Source organism: Hypanus sabinus, chromosome 22, assembly GCF_030144855.1.
Source record: "Hypanus sabinus isolate sHypSab1 chromosome 22, sHypSab1.hap1, whole genome shotgun sequence".
In the NCBI taxonomy this organism is placed as follows: Eukaryota; Metazoa; Chordata; class Chondrichthyes; order Myliobatiformes; family Dasyatidae; genus Hypanus; species Hypanus sabinus.
The window spans coordinates 56,694,282-56,710,775 of NC_082727.1; the positions used below are offsets into that span (position 1 = coordinate 56,694,282).

The following is a 16,494-nucleotide window of genomic DNA, read 5'->3' on the forward strand; positions in this document are numbered from 1 at the left end:
TGGAATGGTGGAGGAAGCTCATGTTACCAACTCCTGTTTCTAGCATTTTTAATGGAACAATGAACATCATGACCGTTAAGGTATTAAGCGGCAGACTGCAGAAGGCTGGGTAGTTCCCAGATGCTAACTGATGATCTTGGCATTTCCAGTAATCTCATGTTTTTTGTTTGTGACATAATAAAAATTAAATTTAGCATCATGTAATGAAGTACTGTCAATGGTGTGGTTATAATCAGGATTTATACATCTTTGAGTAAATCTAATAAATCCCTAACTCTTTCAGAATGCAGTAAATGTTTCAGTAACAATGCCCTGGCTTGGTGCCTACTTGGTGGCACAATGCCCAAAAGACATTGCAATTGCTTTGAGTTTACAGCACCATCAGTTGCAGTATGAAGAATTCTTCTGTTTGTTTTCTTATACAAGCATAACTTTTTGTTTGAATTGATTATTCTGTCTGCATACAAAACCAAAAATAAAAATTAGTGTTTAAAAGCTGATACAAGATATATGAGATATTTATCACTAACATTCATAGCAAGGCAAAGCATTAGCTTTATGAACACCATAAAACATAGGAGCGGAATTAGGCCATCTGGCCCATCGAGTCTGTTCCATCATTTTATCATGGCTGATCCTTTTTCTCCCCTTCCTCAGCCCCACCCCTAACCTTCTGCCTGTAATCTTTGATGCTGTGGCCAATCAAGAACCTACCAATCTCTGTCTTAATTACACACAACGATCTGGCCTCCACAGCTGGCTGTGGTAACAAATTCCACAAATTCACCACTCCCTGGCTAAAGAAATTTCTCCGCATCACTGTTTTAAATGGACGCCCCTCTATCTTGAGGCTGTGCCCTCTTGTCCTGGACTCCCCCACCATGGGAAACATCCTTTCTACATCTACTCTGTCTAGGTCTTTCAACACTTGGAAGGTTTCAATAAGATCCCCCCCCCCCCATCCTTCTAAATCCCAATGAATACAGGACCAGAGCCATCAAACATTCCTCATATGATAACTCATCACCGGAATTATCCTTGTAAACCTCCTCTGAAACTGCTCCAATGCCAGCACATCTTAAGGATAAGGAGCCCAAAACTGTTCACAATACTCAAGGTTAAGCCTCACCAGTGCCTTATAAAGCCTCAGCATCACATCCTTGCTCTTGTATTCTAGACCTCGTGAAATGAATGCTAACATACCATTTGCTTCCTCACCACCAACTCAACCTGCAAGTTAACCTTCAGGTTGTACTACATAAGGACTCTTAAACCCCTTTATATCTCAGACTTTTGGATTTTCTCCCCAGTTTAGAAAATAGTCCGCACATTTATTTCTTCTACCAAGGTGCATGACCATGCATTTTCCAACATTATATTTCATTTGCCACTTTCTTGCCCATTCTCCTAATCTGTCTAAATCCTTCTTCAACCTACCTGTTTCCTCAACACTACCTGCCCCTCCACCAATCTTTGTATTGTCTGCAGACTTAAGCCATCTATTCCAATATTTAAATCATTGATATGCAGCATTAAAGGAAGCAGTCCCTACACCGTCCCCTGCAGTAGTCACTGGCAGCCAACCAGAAAAGGATCATTTTATTCCCACTCACTGCTCCTACCAATCAGCCAATGCTCTAACCATGCCAGTAACTTCCCTGTAATACCATGGGCTCTTAACTTGGTAAGCAGCCTCATGTGTGGCACCTTGAATTAAATATTAGGAGTATGAGTGCATTTATATTGCCCTTGCCAGGAGCACAGAAGTTTACAAGTGTTTTGCAGTCAAAGAAATAGATACTTTGTCATTTCCCTCTCTGCCTGATTCCACGTAAGGGTAATTCATATGTCTCAATAATATTAGTTTAAAGATAAATATTGCCAGCTCTACAGCTTTTTATGAAGTGATGCTTTTGGATTTCTTATATCACAGAGGCGTACTGGTTTTACAGTTGAGGCGTCCCAGGTTCAATTCCCGCTGCTGCCTGTAAGGAGTCTGTACATTCTCCCTATGACCATATGAGCTTTCTCCAGGTGCACCAGTTTTCTCCCATGGTCCAAAGACATTCCAGTTGATAGCTTACTCGGCCCGTGATTAGGCTAGGATCAAGTTGGAGGATTACTGGGCAGCGTGGCTCGAAGGGCCAGATGGTCTGTATTACAATAAATAGATTCATTGAGGTCGGGGTGGAGACAGAGTGAGTGTCAGTTTAATATCTGACACTGCAGCACTCCACCCTCTTAGACAGACCCTCCTGGTTCAAGGATAACCACAGTAGTGGAAGGTATCGATGGGTAAGTTCTTTTAACATGAGTGACCGTCGCAAACCATTTGGTCTTCTCGGTGCAAAGCTAGGAAGAATCATTCGACCATGCTCTGATCCACTGACTTAATGCACACACATTAGTGTATGCCGTAAGTCCTACCCAAAGGGTAGGGTCTGAACCACCAACAGCTGAAAAAGAGCCTGACCTTAGGATTTATACATGATGCAGGCCATGACTTCTTCCTGTGTGATGATCTCCCTTCACCTGAGTTGAGAGGTAACAACTAGCAAAGCTTGAAGTGCCCGATTACTTCTCTTTTTAGGGGTGTGTTGCTGTTGGGTTAAACTGATTTTCTGCACACCCACTCACTTAATCTGCACACTGGACCACCACGCTTGGGGAAAAGTAGAGGCTGGATCCTGTGCCACCTTGAGTTTGCATCTCCTAGAATCAAGCAAAGAGGATTTTTTTTAAATAGTGGATGTAGGCCAGGGTTGTCTTTATGGCCTTTGGGACTGTATGGATAAGCAACCGATTTGAACTGCAGGTATGGTGTTCTGCCAAGGTTGGTAGGCATGCTATGTTGGTGCTGGAGTGAGTGGTGACACTTGCAGGCTGCCCTCAGCACACCCTTGGGTATGTTGTTTGTTAATGCAAACAATGCATTTCACTGTATGTTTCAATGTACATGTGACAATTAAACAAATCTTGAATAGGTTAAGATTATGGCTGACACTACAGCCTATAAGCAAGGGTGCAATGCTCCCAAAACGTCATCACTACCTCCTCCCATGGATGCTGTCTGGCCTGCTGAGTTCTGCCAGCATTTTGTGTTTTTTTATTTATTTCCAGCATCTGCAGATTCACTCGTGATGCAATGCTGAAGCTTTTTAAGGCATTGGTCAGACCACAGTTGGAATATTGTGAGCAGTTGTGCTTGTGTTGGCTTTGGAGTCGGTCCAGAGGAAGGTCACGAGAATTATTCCAGGGATGAAAGGGTTAACAATGTGGCCTTTTGATGGCTCTGGACTTGTACTCTTTGGAGTTTAGAAGATTGGGGTGGATCTCATTGAGACCTACCAAACATTGAAAGGACTAGATAGAGTAGATGTTTCCTATAGCGGGGGAGTCTCGGACCAGACGGCATGCCCTCAGAATAGCTAGACGTCCATTTAGAACAGAGATGAGGAGAATTTTATTTAGTCAGGGAATAGTGAATTTGTGGTGTTACGAACCCCGTAACTGGGTCACTTACCAGCAAAGATAGAGAGGTCCGTTGAAGTCTGATGGTACTATTTTTAACAGTATTTATTAGTAAAAATACACAAAAATAATGTCAATGCAAATATGCAGATAATATACGTCATCAATACTAAATCTAAAAGTGCGGGTACAATAATAACCAATAAGAAATAGCTCTATCATTGTCTAGGGGATAATGTATTGTCCGATGGAAATATAAAAGTCACTCAGTTCATGCAGGCTGCAGCCTTTGGGGAACCACTGGGTTTGCAATGGTTGGAGAGAGAGAGAGAGAGAGAGAGAGAGAGAGAGAGAGAGAGAGAGAGAGAGAGAGAGAGATTTGGAGAAAAACTTGCCGATTCCTTTTATGATTTCGATCCGTCGGAGTCTCGTTGGTGTGGCCGTTCACTCGTGGCCTCTTCTTTAGCTAAGCCGTTCTTCCGTGGTGAGCCCGCCAACCTGGCAAGGGAGGACACACGCGAGCCCCACCGGCTTTTGCTATAAAACACTGTCACTGGATTTCCAGCGTTTCTCCTGGTGCGTCTGAAGAGGTTGTTCCCCCAGACCCTCTTTTATCCTTACTCGCGGGGTCTCAGATGTCAATCAGGTTGGGATGATGCAATCCCTCAACCAGCCCACTCTGGTCATCCCCTGAGGGGCTTCAATGAATAGTACAGTACTCAATACACAATTCCGTCTCCAAGAGACAATAGCCGTTATCGGTGGTTCCGTTTCGCTGAGGCCAGGACACATTCCAAACCCTGTGGATTCTGCGTGTCTCTCTCTCATTTCCTGGGTCCCAGACCCAAATTAATAGCGATCTTGCAGTTCTCAAAAAGGAGGGGGCGACTTTGTACCCTTCAGCCCCTCAGAGTTATGGCACATTCATAACAGTAGAATTCATTGCCACTGACCGTTGTGCAGGCCAAGTCATTGGCTATTTTTAAAGCAGAGGTTCTTAATTAATCAGGGGGTCAAAGGTTACGGGGAGAAGCTAGGAGAATGGGATTAAGAGGGATAATAAATCAGCCATGACGGAATGGCAGAGCAACCACAATGTACTGAATGGCCTAACTCTGTTCCTACATCTAATGGTCCTACAAACGCTAATGTTGCCTCTTTCTAAATGGTGAGTTTAATGCTTTGTACTCATGCTTAATCCACCAAGGATCCAGTGATGTACAGCTTCTGGTGGCTGACTAGTTTCCCCCCAACCCAGCCTACCCAACTTCACTACTGTACCTTTCTTTTAAGATTCACTACCGGGATCTGGGCATCACCAACAAAGCCATGGCTTACTGTCCATCCTCAATTGGCCTTCAAAGGGCAAGTTGCCTTCTCGAACTGCTACAGTCCTTCTGGAGAATGTCAGAAAACACAGAAAACATAGAGAAGGCTTGACCTAAGAGCAGAGCCGCAGAGACGATTTAGCAGTGACCAATAACTGTTAGTAATAAACTGCAAAGTAACAAGCTACAAGGGGCCACAAAACAAAAGAGCACAGATACTGAACACAACAAGGCAACAAGGTGCCTGGAGGCTGGGAGGCTGGCTGGTTCAATGGGAGAACAAGGGCTGTGGATGAAAGTTAGGGCACCTTGCCCACGGGTGACCTGCAGGCTTGCTGAGGAAAGGAGCGCCTTCCACCTCCTTTGGTTGAGACATATCTCCACCCTGCCACCCTATATTGGATGTATCTAACTTCTTGAGTGTTGTTGGCACTGTGCTCAACCAGGTAAGTAGAGAATATTCCAAAATGATTTAATTTGAGCCTTATAAGAGGTGAGTCACTTGCCACAGAATATACCCAGAATCTGACCTGCACTTTTAGCTGTGTGGCAAATGTATTCAACTCTATATTATAATCAATGTATTGATGGAGGGTACTTAGGGATTGTAATAACTATGCACCAAGTGTAGGTGAATAGATTCTATTTTATTGTAGCCATTAGTACTGCCATCTAAAACTGACTGGTATCATATCCACCTTTGCACTAAATCTGCCACTAGCGTGACCCTACATCCTCTACATTTCATGCCGCAGCCCTCCAACAGGAAGAGTTAAAGTGAATGACAGGGGTCAGTGAGTGGGTGGCTGTGCTGTCAGATATGGAGGATTGATTGTTATCCCAAATCTATAGCTCCTTGACTGGCAGTTCCAGAAGATAAAGATCTTTCTGTTTTTAACTTTTCTCTGTGTGTTACTTCACTCAGAAATTTTGCATCTCTTAAGAGACAGCAATTGAAGACTGATTGCAGAATAGATAGAAGCAGTTAAGCGTAGATGTATGTGATCACAAACCAGCTCAGGCATTCTGACTGAAGCATCACCAGTCTCAGTTGCCTGGCCAGAGTTTGCTCCAGTGATTGACAGGGCATCCTCCTCATAATGAACTAATGTGCCGATATCTGTGTTTCCTCCCCCAGAGACATGCTACTCCCTTCCATCATATGCTGTCTTCTCCTGCAGGAGGATTGTGCTCTGCTAATTGGCGTTGCAGTCTCCAGCTCCTACAGCCAGAATCTGTCAGCATCTATGAAATAAATGATAATAATACCAGGCAGATGAGAGCATATATCATAGCAGTGAGTTGCCTGAGGCAACTGAGGTGAACGTTGCCATGTTTTGGTGCTTTTGAAGGAAAAATGAGTAGTGCATTTGCTTATGATCTTGTAGGTAAAGTATGAGACTAGGTGACATAATGACACCTTCAATGTTCAGTTGTTGCTGTTCATCAATAATGGAGTAGATACCTTTATTCAGAAACTCTTGGCAGTTTCTAAACTATTTATGCAGCATACTTTCCTGCATAGTTCATGGTCTCTGCTCAATTACAGCAGACAAGAAAAGTTTACATTACCAATGTAATTTGGCACCATCAAGGAAAGTTGTCACTTGAAAAATTCTTCACAGGGCCTTGAACTCTGGATTTGCATGGATCTTTGACTCCTGGACTTGCTGACCTGGGATGGGGGTGTTACTGGCCCTTGAGCCTGCATGGAACTCTGATCCCAGGACTTAGAAAGTCGAACAGTACTGTACAGGAACAGGCCATTCGGCCCACAACGTTGTGCTGAACCAGCTAAAAAGCAAATCAAAACACGCAAACGCAAATCCCTCCTACCTGCACCGTGTCCTTCTACATTCCTTCCATCCAAACGTCTCACAAAAGCCTCTAATGTAATTGCCTCAACCACCATACCGAGCAGCATATTTCAGGCGTGCACAACTCAGACACAGCAGAGTAACATTTACAGGGCAGGATACTGAGGAGTGCAGTTGAGCCAAAGAATCTGGGAATATAGATCCATAATTCCTTAAAGCTAGATAGAGTCATAAAGGGAGTTTTTGGCACATTGGCCTTCATAAATCAAAGTACTGAGCACAGGAAATAGACTGTTATGTTGAAGTTCTACATGCAAGACGTTGGCGAGGCTAAATTTTGGGTGCAGTTCTGGTTACCTACCTACAGGAAAGATGTCAATAAGGTTGAAAGAGTGCAGGTAAAATTTAAAGAATGTTGCTGAGACTTGAGGACCTGAGTTATACGCAAAGGCTGAAGAGGTTAGGACTTCATTTCCTAGAGCATCAGGGAGTGAGATTAGATTCGATAGAAGTATGCAAAATTTTGAGGAGTATAGATAGGGTAAATGCAAGTAGGCTTTTCCACTGAAAGTTGGTGAGACTAGAACTAGAGGTCATAGGTTAAGGGTGGTATATTTGAGGGGAACCTAATGGAGAACATCTTCACTCAGAGGTTGGTGTGAGTGTGGATCGAGCTGCCAACAGAAGAGGCAGGTACAGGCTTAATTTCAACGGTTAAGAGAGATTTGGATGTCTATGGATGGGAGGGCTGTGGAGGGCTATTGCTCAGGCGTGGAGCAATGGGAGTAGGCAGAATAACAATTCAGCATGGAATTGATGGGCTGAAGGACCTGGTTCCATGCTGTTGTACTCTATGACTCTATGACTATATACAAATGCTTAAGATACTACCCACATCCAGAAAATGAGAGGAACAGTGAGTGACCAGGCTGAAAGACCTATCGAAGTACAGTATTTCAGCAGAATATTTTTTTTCAATTAAGAGACAGAGATTCACGTGTATCTTGAAAGATGAAAGCATTTCATTTTAAGTTATGAGACAGAGGTGCTTCACATTTCTAGATGCTTGCAACTATATTGGAGAAATACTTGAGAATTCTATTCCTTTCCACCGCATCAAAAGGCAATGCCCAAATTAGTCCAGCTACCTTTTACTTAAGTGTTCTGTCCTGTCCCACTCCTTATCTGATCTTTCTGTGGTCTCCTACACTGCTCAAGGACAACTACCAGAAACTTAATGATCAGCTCCTCCTCTTTTCTGTCTGAACACTTTGCAGCCTTCCACCCTCCATATAAAAATCAAGAATTTCCATCAACACATTGTGTAACATCAATTATCCAAGTGTGCTCTCGTACAGTCAGAGGTTGCATACTCTTGTCTGACAGTATATTTAAATATATACTTAAGTAAACAAGTCATGACTATGTGATATAATGATGTCACCATCTCTAAAGATCTATCCTGGGCCCAACATGATGCAATCATGAAGAAGACACACCACAGCTACATACATCCGCACTCAATATTTCAGGGACAGCTTCTTCCGCTCTGCCATTGGATTTCAGCATGGTCAATGAACACTACCTCACTATTTTTGTTCTCTTCTTATGCTACTTAATTCAATTTTTTGTATGTGTGTGTGTGTGTGAGATTGTAATTTGTAGTATCTTTATGTACTGCTGCAAAACACCACATTTCATGATTTATGTCAATAAATCTGATTCTGATTCTAAGCACTGTTGTTCAGCTGAGTAACAAACAGTATGCTGAGGAACTCAGCAGGTCGAGCAGCAGCCATGGCAGGGGGAGGAATTAATGAGGTTTCGGGTTGAAACTCTGCATCAGGATAAACTGCTCAGCTGATACAATAAAGGCACCTTGGTCTCAAACCTCCTAGTGCCTTCTAGAAAATTATTTAAAATCGATCCTGTCAGCACTGCCAAACAAATTAATGAACATTTGTCGGAAATAAAGCAGGTCGCCATCATCTGAAGGACATTGCTTGCACATGAGAGGATAAAAAACAGGTATTTGTTTGTGCGTTACTGTGAACTTTTGTGTTCCACTGACAGCACGATTTATGTTTGCTGACCTTGTGCATCAACGTAATCCCTTTGATATAGCAGCTAGATCCCTGGGTTTATTGAGGAGTAAGGCTCAGTCTTAACCTTTTCTTGTTGCATGAACTGTCACTACATTCACACAAGAACCTTGTTCCTTATTTATAGACTGGCTTCAATTAAAGAGAATGTAAGAGGCGCCTCGGCAGCAGTACAGAGCAATACACAAAATTACTACAGTACTCTGCAAAATTCCTAGGCACCCTGACTATATATACGTGCACAGATCTTTTTCACAATACTTAGTCGAGACATCATTTGAGGTTGATTGGTCAATGGGAGGGAACTAGCTTTGTGGGAGTTTCGATAGTTGGGTCAGCAGGACATGCAGGGTGACACATTCTGGGACAGAAACATCTCCGGCATTGCTGCAGCTGATTCTCGTCTTCTGCTGCTTGGAAGATTCACTGAAGCTCTGTAGATGTTCAATATGAAATAGATATTAGACAGTGCCAAGAGAAAGTAAAATATTTCTCTTAGTGCAAAATATGTCAGTAGTGACTTGAAAATTGTGAACATTATTTATATTTATCTTCGTCAGCACCACATCAATGTGGGGAATTAATGACCTGATGCACCATTAATAACTCTCCGAGATGTGAGGCGAGATATAGGCTTTTATTGGCTGAAAGAAAGAACAAGCAGCAATTGACCACCACACTGCATCCTGGAGACTGAGGCCGGGGCAGAGTCCCCAATCGCCTTTATACCGGGGTCCGTGGGAGGAGCCACAGGAGCAGTCAGCGGGGGGGCGTGTCCAAACAGGTATATGTAGTTAACCATATGACCCAAGTCATCTCTACTGCTTATGTACCCCTTCTGAACAGTTAGTTTAAAGGCTATTTCTGGGAGACATTTTCAAATGTTTGCACTTTTGTTTGAATGCTCAATGCATGATGCAATTTTTCCAAAGCAGCATTCCCAACCTAATTCATACAATTAAACACCACTCTAATTTTGATCCCTAACGTGTAATTTAAAATCTATGGACACTTATGCATTCTTGGGTTATTACTGAATACAAGTAGGTTTACAGAATCAATACCAATGATCATTATAATCTGAGTAATCAATTTTCTCATTGGTTTTCTGAACTCTCTGAACAACTTCCCATCACATTAGAGTCTGATGATGAAAGTCTATAATCTATTAGTTTAGCATACCTGAGTCCAGATGAGTCACATGAATCCGTAATCCTGAAAGGTACATCAGTAGTGCACGAGAGTGCTGACTGCGCCAGTTCAATTATGCATCAAATGAAGCAAAAGGCTGGCAAAACGACCTTTTGTCTCATCCTGTGTTTTAATTTTAATAATTCTGAGAAACCAAGAACCTTTATAAATATATCAACATAGTTTATTTGTTTCTTTATGTGTTTATTTTATTGAGATACAGCGCAGAATATCTTCAAGCCACACCGCGCAGCAATCCCCAGATCTAATCCTAATCAGGGACAATTTATAACAACCAATTAACCTACTAGCAGGTAGATCTTTGTAGGAGGAAATCAGAGCGTCCAGATTAAACCCACATGGGTTTCCAAGCTGCTTACAGGCAGCGGCAGGAATTGAACCCTGGGTCACCAGTACAGTAAAGCGTTGTGCTAACCACTATACTACTGTGCCACCCTGTTAATGAGGCAGACAGCCTCACACACATACATTATAGACTATAGATTAACTTCTACTGAATATGTTAAAAAGTCTTCTATTCACATTTCTATTTTGCTTTATAATAAAAGGCGCTATGTAAACTTATCACCGTTTAATAGCACTCTGAGTACAGCCATTTTAATGCTGTTGCTGAAGAGAGTTTATTTCCTTGTGACAAATGTACTTAAGCAGTTACCATTAAAAGTGCATTTAACAAAATTAAAAATGCAACTGTGAAAAGGTGGACAGAACAGCGGAGTTTCAACAAGGGACTAATTACCGCTGCACACCATCGTCATCTTTTTCACTTGCTTCAGATGAAGCCATTACTATTGTCTGCAGTTCTTCAGTTATCTCTGAAGCAGAAGGCTACTGTCCTACCATACATGATTGAGCACAAGAGTCCACTTCTACACACCTTGTAAGTTGTAACTTCTGTTGTAAGTAAAAGACGGTCAAGGCGTTTCAGGTGAGCAATGTAATGCCACAGTTCAAATTTAGCTTCTCTGGACTCTCATCCAGAGATGAAACTGGGTGGAACGTTCATTTTCTTTTCTTTGTGTGCCCATCTATATATTTCATTTCCTAAAGCATTCATGACTCTAGCATCATAAATTTGAACAAATAGAATGTGAGGTACTGATGCACGAGTTAATTCATAATACTGTACATTATCATTTGTTGAAGAGAGGCATTATTATGCTTTGCTCTCAGTTGATATATTCAGCAAGACAGAAGAGAGAATCTTCAATTAATCTGCATTTCTTTCTTGTTGATAACACTCCGTTGAATCTTTTTCATCAATGTGTGGAATTCCTATCACATTCAGCAGAACATCACTTCAAAGTATTTATTTTTAGGGTAAATTGTTAAGACTATTGCAAGGTAATTACCAACGATTGTTGTGTTTGCCTTAAGGGTATTTTTGCTTTTCAAATCATGAAACTGTTTTAAAATCTCATGATACTTTTTTTTTGATTTACAGACCTCGTCCTGATTTCTTTAACCGTTGTTTTCCTGACGGGGTGATGAACCCTGAAATGCACTGCACAGGTGACCCGGATGTAGTTTCAGAAGGCAGGAAGAGCTTCCCAAGCAGCCATTCCTCCTGTAAGTCTGAAGTTATTTACTCTATTTTAGCTTTACTTTGTGGCTTTCTTCCATTTTACAACTCTCTGGCACTGGTCCTCTCTTTGCCTGTTCATTTTGTCAGCTGGCTGATAGAGCTAGCTAGAATTTCTTTTTCCATAATTTATGTGTCTGTGCAACTTTAAATAACCAGTTATATGTTTCCCTTGACAAAGATTTAAGTGCAAAAGGAAAATTTTGCATTAGATTTGTCAAAGTATCTTTTGAAGCAATCTTTAATACTGAAGCAAAACTCCATAAAACCATAAGGAATTGGAAATGATTTATTATTGTCACATGTACCAAGATACAGTGAAAATCTTGCCCTGCATACTGTTTATACAGATCAAGATTATGGTACATTGAGGTAGAATAAGGTAAAACAATAATAATGCAGAAGTATAAAAGCTACCAAGAAATGTGGTGCATGTAAACGATAATGAGGAAGATATAGGAGCAGAATTGGGGCTTTTGGGCTTCTCCTCAAACCTCAGGCCTCCTGGTCCAGACTGCATCAATGTAAATCTGTAATGCACCTTCTCCAGCTTGATAAGATCTTTCCCAAAATAAGGTGACCAGAACTGTACACAATACTACAAGTGCAGCCTCACCAACAACATGTATAACTATGACATAATGCCCTTTCTCCTAAACTGGATGCCCTGACTGATAAGGCCAACATATGATGAGTACCTGGAATGAACTGCCAGGGAAGAAGTTAAACAGGTGGAATTGCAATATTTAAGACTCAATTGGATCGGTTCATTGGGTGGGGGGGGAGAGAGAAGATTTGGACGATTATGGACCAGAGGGAGTGCTGTGGTTGGCATGGGCCAACTGGACGAAAAGGGTTGTTTCTGTATTATATTATTCTATGACTCTTTGGCTAGCATTTTCTTCTTCTCTTCCTGCATGGGTATAAAGGTTTAGTGACAGAAAAAAAGTTAGTAGAATTATTCTATGTGTCATCTGCAGAAAACAAACTGTTGTAGGAAATCAGTGGATTGGGCAACATCTGTTGAGGCAGAGGGATGGTCAATATTTCAGATCAAGGACCTGCATGAGGACCAAGAGTGTAGAGATGAGATAGCCAGGGGAAAGAGGGAGGGGGAGGCAGGGACTGGCAGGTGATTGATAGACCCAGGTAAGGAAGATGATTTTGGGCAGAGGAAGCCAGGGGGTGATGTTGGAAAACAGTGGAGATAAGAGAAAAAAAAACTGGTCAACTCCGCACAAGGAAACCTAGACAAATTCTTCTGTCTTGGTCTCGCCTAGAGCTTTACGTTTGCCCAGTTTCAGAAACTGGACTACTTACTTCACCTTAGACTGTTCATTAAATTTTACTTCCACACCACAAAGAATTACCTGTTGCTGTGACCCCGTACAAGCAACTTTCTCCTTGTGTTATTTTGTCACAAAGCAGCTATTTTGAAAAATAACAACATCAGTTGATTTGAAATATTTGTAATATGTTTAATTGATAATAAAAACATTTTTAAAAGTGCAGTTGCTGAAAATTTGTCTTTATTTACTTGATACTTAGGGAAAACAAACATCAATGAGCAATATAATATTTGTGTAGGAGCCATGCAGCTGTTTTCTAACTATTGTATTCTGAGTTGTGCATTTGTTATGTGGATTATAATAACTAGTCACATGAATGGTGGTGTGGTAAAAGCAAAGGGAATGTGTTAGATATTTGTGCTTTGTTCTGGGCAGTTTGAAAATGGGGACTGATGGACGTCATATCTTTTGTTGACCGCTTAATTTTGCGATTAACACTTAATTACACAACAACAAGATTGTAAGTTTTGCTAGTTGTTAATAAAGGATCAAATACAGTGGCATCATTACTGCAGTGACGGGAGAGCACGTCACACAAGGATAACAACCTGTGGGGTCGCCAGCAACAGCATTGGTATGTTAGAATTGTCACTACAATTTATACAATTTGATGTGTTTAATATCAAATGAATTTTTTTTCAAGTACAAGATGAATAACTGATGCAACATGTAAAATGGAAAATGTAAGAGTATAAAACAAAAATTGCTGGTAGAACAAGGTAAGGCTTTCAATGTCAGTCAACATTGTATGATATTGTACAATATTGTTCTGTATTTCGATCTACAATCAGCATTGGCTATGCTGTCTTGTTCTGTTCATTGAACTGAGAACAGAAGCCGAGGAAATTACTCAGTTAAAAATCAATTAAAAAACAGGCAATACTAGAAACAATCACCAGGCCAGGAAGTATCTGTGGAAAGAGAAACAGAATTAACATTTCTGGTTCAAGATCTTATGTCAGTTCCCAGCACTTTTTGTTTACATTTAAGATTACTAATATCAGCAGGTTGTTTTTAATTTCTTGTTTGTCAATAGAATTTACTTACCTTTGTTCATATTCTAAAATTACACTCATAATCAGATGAGTGCATGAGAAAGCTCTTAAGAAATGGGCAAGAGTTAAGTGAGACTGTAATTTCATCTCTAAGAAAAACCACAATGTAGTCTTTGTCAGGCTTTGCAATTTCTTGCTTGAATTAATGTCGAAATGCTAAATTAGTCCTTAGAAGGTTGACGTTTCAGTTGAGCAAGTTGAAGTTGTTCTGTCTACAGTTACATGATACAGCTTAATTTTAAAAAATTGATAGTATGTAAATAGATGGTTTTGTGAAATTATACATAAAGAGTGACAGTGTGGTAAAAGAGATTATTTCTGCCCTCTGCTTACTCAATTCCGCATCAACATTTAATAGCTTGTCATAATAAATTACAATGAACACATATCTTTGAGTACGGTATTCAATCATTTGAACAGAAGCAGGCTATGACAAGGTTGATAGATGGAATACAACCACTAGATTTAATTACAGCTGATTTAGGCCTTATTATGTTTAGTCTAATATTTATAGAGCTCAAATCTAGATTTATAATTCCCAAAAATATTTTTTGTTGAGAAAAACAAACGTACCTTTACCCAGGCCAGTCAGAGCTCCTGCACCCCATAGCTAAAGGGTGCAAACTCATGTCTCCTGAGAGTGCAGGATGCATGCCCAGGAGTAAGTGCAGCAAATTATACCCTCAATAATAGCATATTCTCAGTATTATTTATTTACCTTTTTTGTATTTGCACAGTTTGTATGTTTTTACACATTGTAAGTCTTTGTGAAGTTTTCCATTGATTCTATTGTATTTCTTTGTTCTACTGTGAATGCATGGAATATATTGAATCTCAAAGTAGAATATGGTATCATACATATACTTTCATAATAAATTTATTTTGATCTTTGAACTTAAAGTACCATGCAAGTCTTTGGTGCACATATGTAGCTAGAGTGCCTAAGACTTCTGCATAGTACTATAAATACACATTTGTTTTTTTACAAAAAAAAAAATCACCTGACAAAAAAATTTGCACACAGTGGCCTGAAAAGCTTGGGCATATAGATATTGTCATAAGTCAGGTGTTGAATCAGGACCCAACTGCAGGACACAGACACTGGAGTCCCAGAAACAGGACAAGATGGAACCCAAGAACAGGGCAGGATGCAGTCTAGGCAGGGGAAGCAGGACCAGGACGAGGGTCTGGGAATAAGGATCCTGGGGTGGACTCCAAGCCCGAGACTGGACAAGGACCCCCAAACCCAGGTGAGGACGTGACAAGGCTTGGCCAAGGACTTGGGGTCTTGAGGCTTGGGTCAAGGCTTGAGGCTGGAGCTAGGGGCAGACTAAGAACTGTACATCAACATGGAGCCAGGACTTATCCTCCAACAAGCCAGGACTCATCTATAACTCCACACCATGGTGGGGAAGGACCATCCATCAGGTAACAGCAGAACAGTCTGACCTACCCAACAGAGGCAAAGACAAGACAAATCCCCCCACAGGGCAACAGCAGAACAGCCTGACTTACCCCACAGGGCAAGGACAAGAAGAGACAAACACTAAGGAACAACAGACAGTTCCACCTCTGCATCAGGGTAGCTCCAATTAGCCATTACAGCCAGCAGACTTGGCTGGCGACAGAAGCAACCAGATCCCTACCTAGCTCAGAGTGGCTGATAGCCACCCAGCTGGCCCGGGAAACTGCTGAATCCATACCACAATGACCACTCCAACTACTGCCAGCAAGGCTCCCAGAAGCCATGGTTCTCCAACACAGCCCCAAGGATGGCAAGTGTCTATTCTAGCCTTCCACCAGCCATGAGCATCTTGACAAGACAACCACACTTAATACCAGGGCCACTTATATTCCCAGTTCCAATATGAGCCTCAGGTGTTTCTAGTTAAGTCCAACCGCAGCAAGGGACCGCTGGAAAACACGGAGTCTGCGGATCGAACCACAGACTTCGGACTGAACCACCACAGATATTAAGAAAGAAGATGTGCAGGAACTTTTGGAAAGCATCAAGTTGGATAAGTCACTGGGACCGGACAAGATGTACCCCAGGCTACTGAGCAAGGGGGGAGGGGACGGAGGAGATTGCTGAGTTTCTGGCGATCATCATCAATGGGGATGGGAGAGATTCCAGAGGATTGGAGGGTTGCGGATGTTGTTCCTTTATTCAAGAAAGGGAGTAGAGATAACTCAAGAAACCAGTGAGTCTTACTTCAGTGGCTGGTAAGCTGATGGAGAAGATCCTGAGAGGCAGGATTTATGAACATTTGGAGAGGCATAATATGATTGGGAATAGTCAGCATGGCTTTGTGAAAGGCAGGATGCCTCATAAGCCTGATTGAATTTTTTGAGGATGTGACTAAATACATTGATGATGGTAGAGCAGTAGATGTAGTGTATATGGAGTTTAGCAAGGCATTTAACAGGGTACCCCATGCAAGGCTTATTGAGAAAGTAAGGAGGCATGGAATCCAAGGGGACATTGCTTTGTGGATCCAGAACTGGCTTGCCCACAGAAGACAAAAGAGTGCTTGTAGATGGGTCATATTCTGCATGGAGGTTGGTCACCAGTAGAGTG

At 41.5% G+C, this 16,494-nt stretch overlaps 1 protein-coding gene across 1 annotated transcript in view; it reads left to right on the forward strand.

The window, feature by feature from the left end:
- LOC132379644 (phospholipid phosphatase 4-like) overlaps nucleotides 1-16,494 on the forward strand; it is a 296,084-nt gene that overhangs the window by 110,747 nt on the left and 168,843 nt on the right. The window contains exon 5 of the mRNA XM_059947813.1: nucleotides 11,375-11,499. Within this exon, the coding sequence (XP_059803796.1) occupies nucleotides 11,375-11,499 (125 nt within the window). The remainder of the gene's footprint in view (nucleotides 1-11,374; nucleotides 11,500-16,494) is intronic.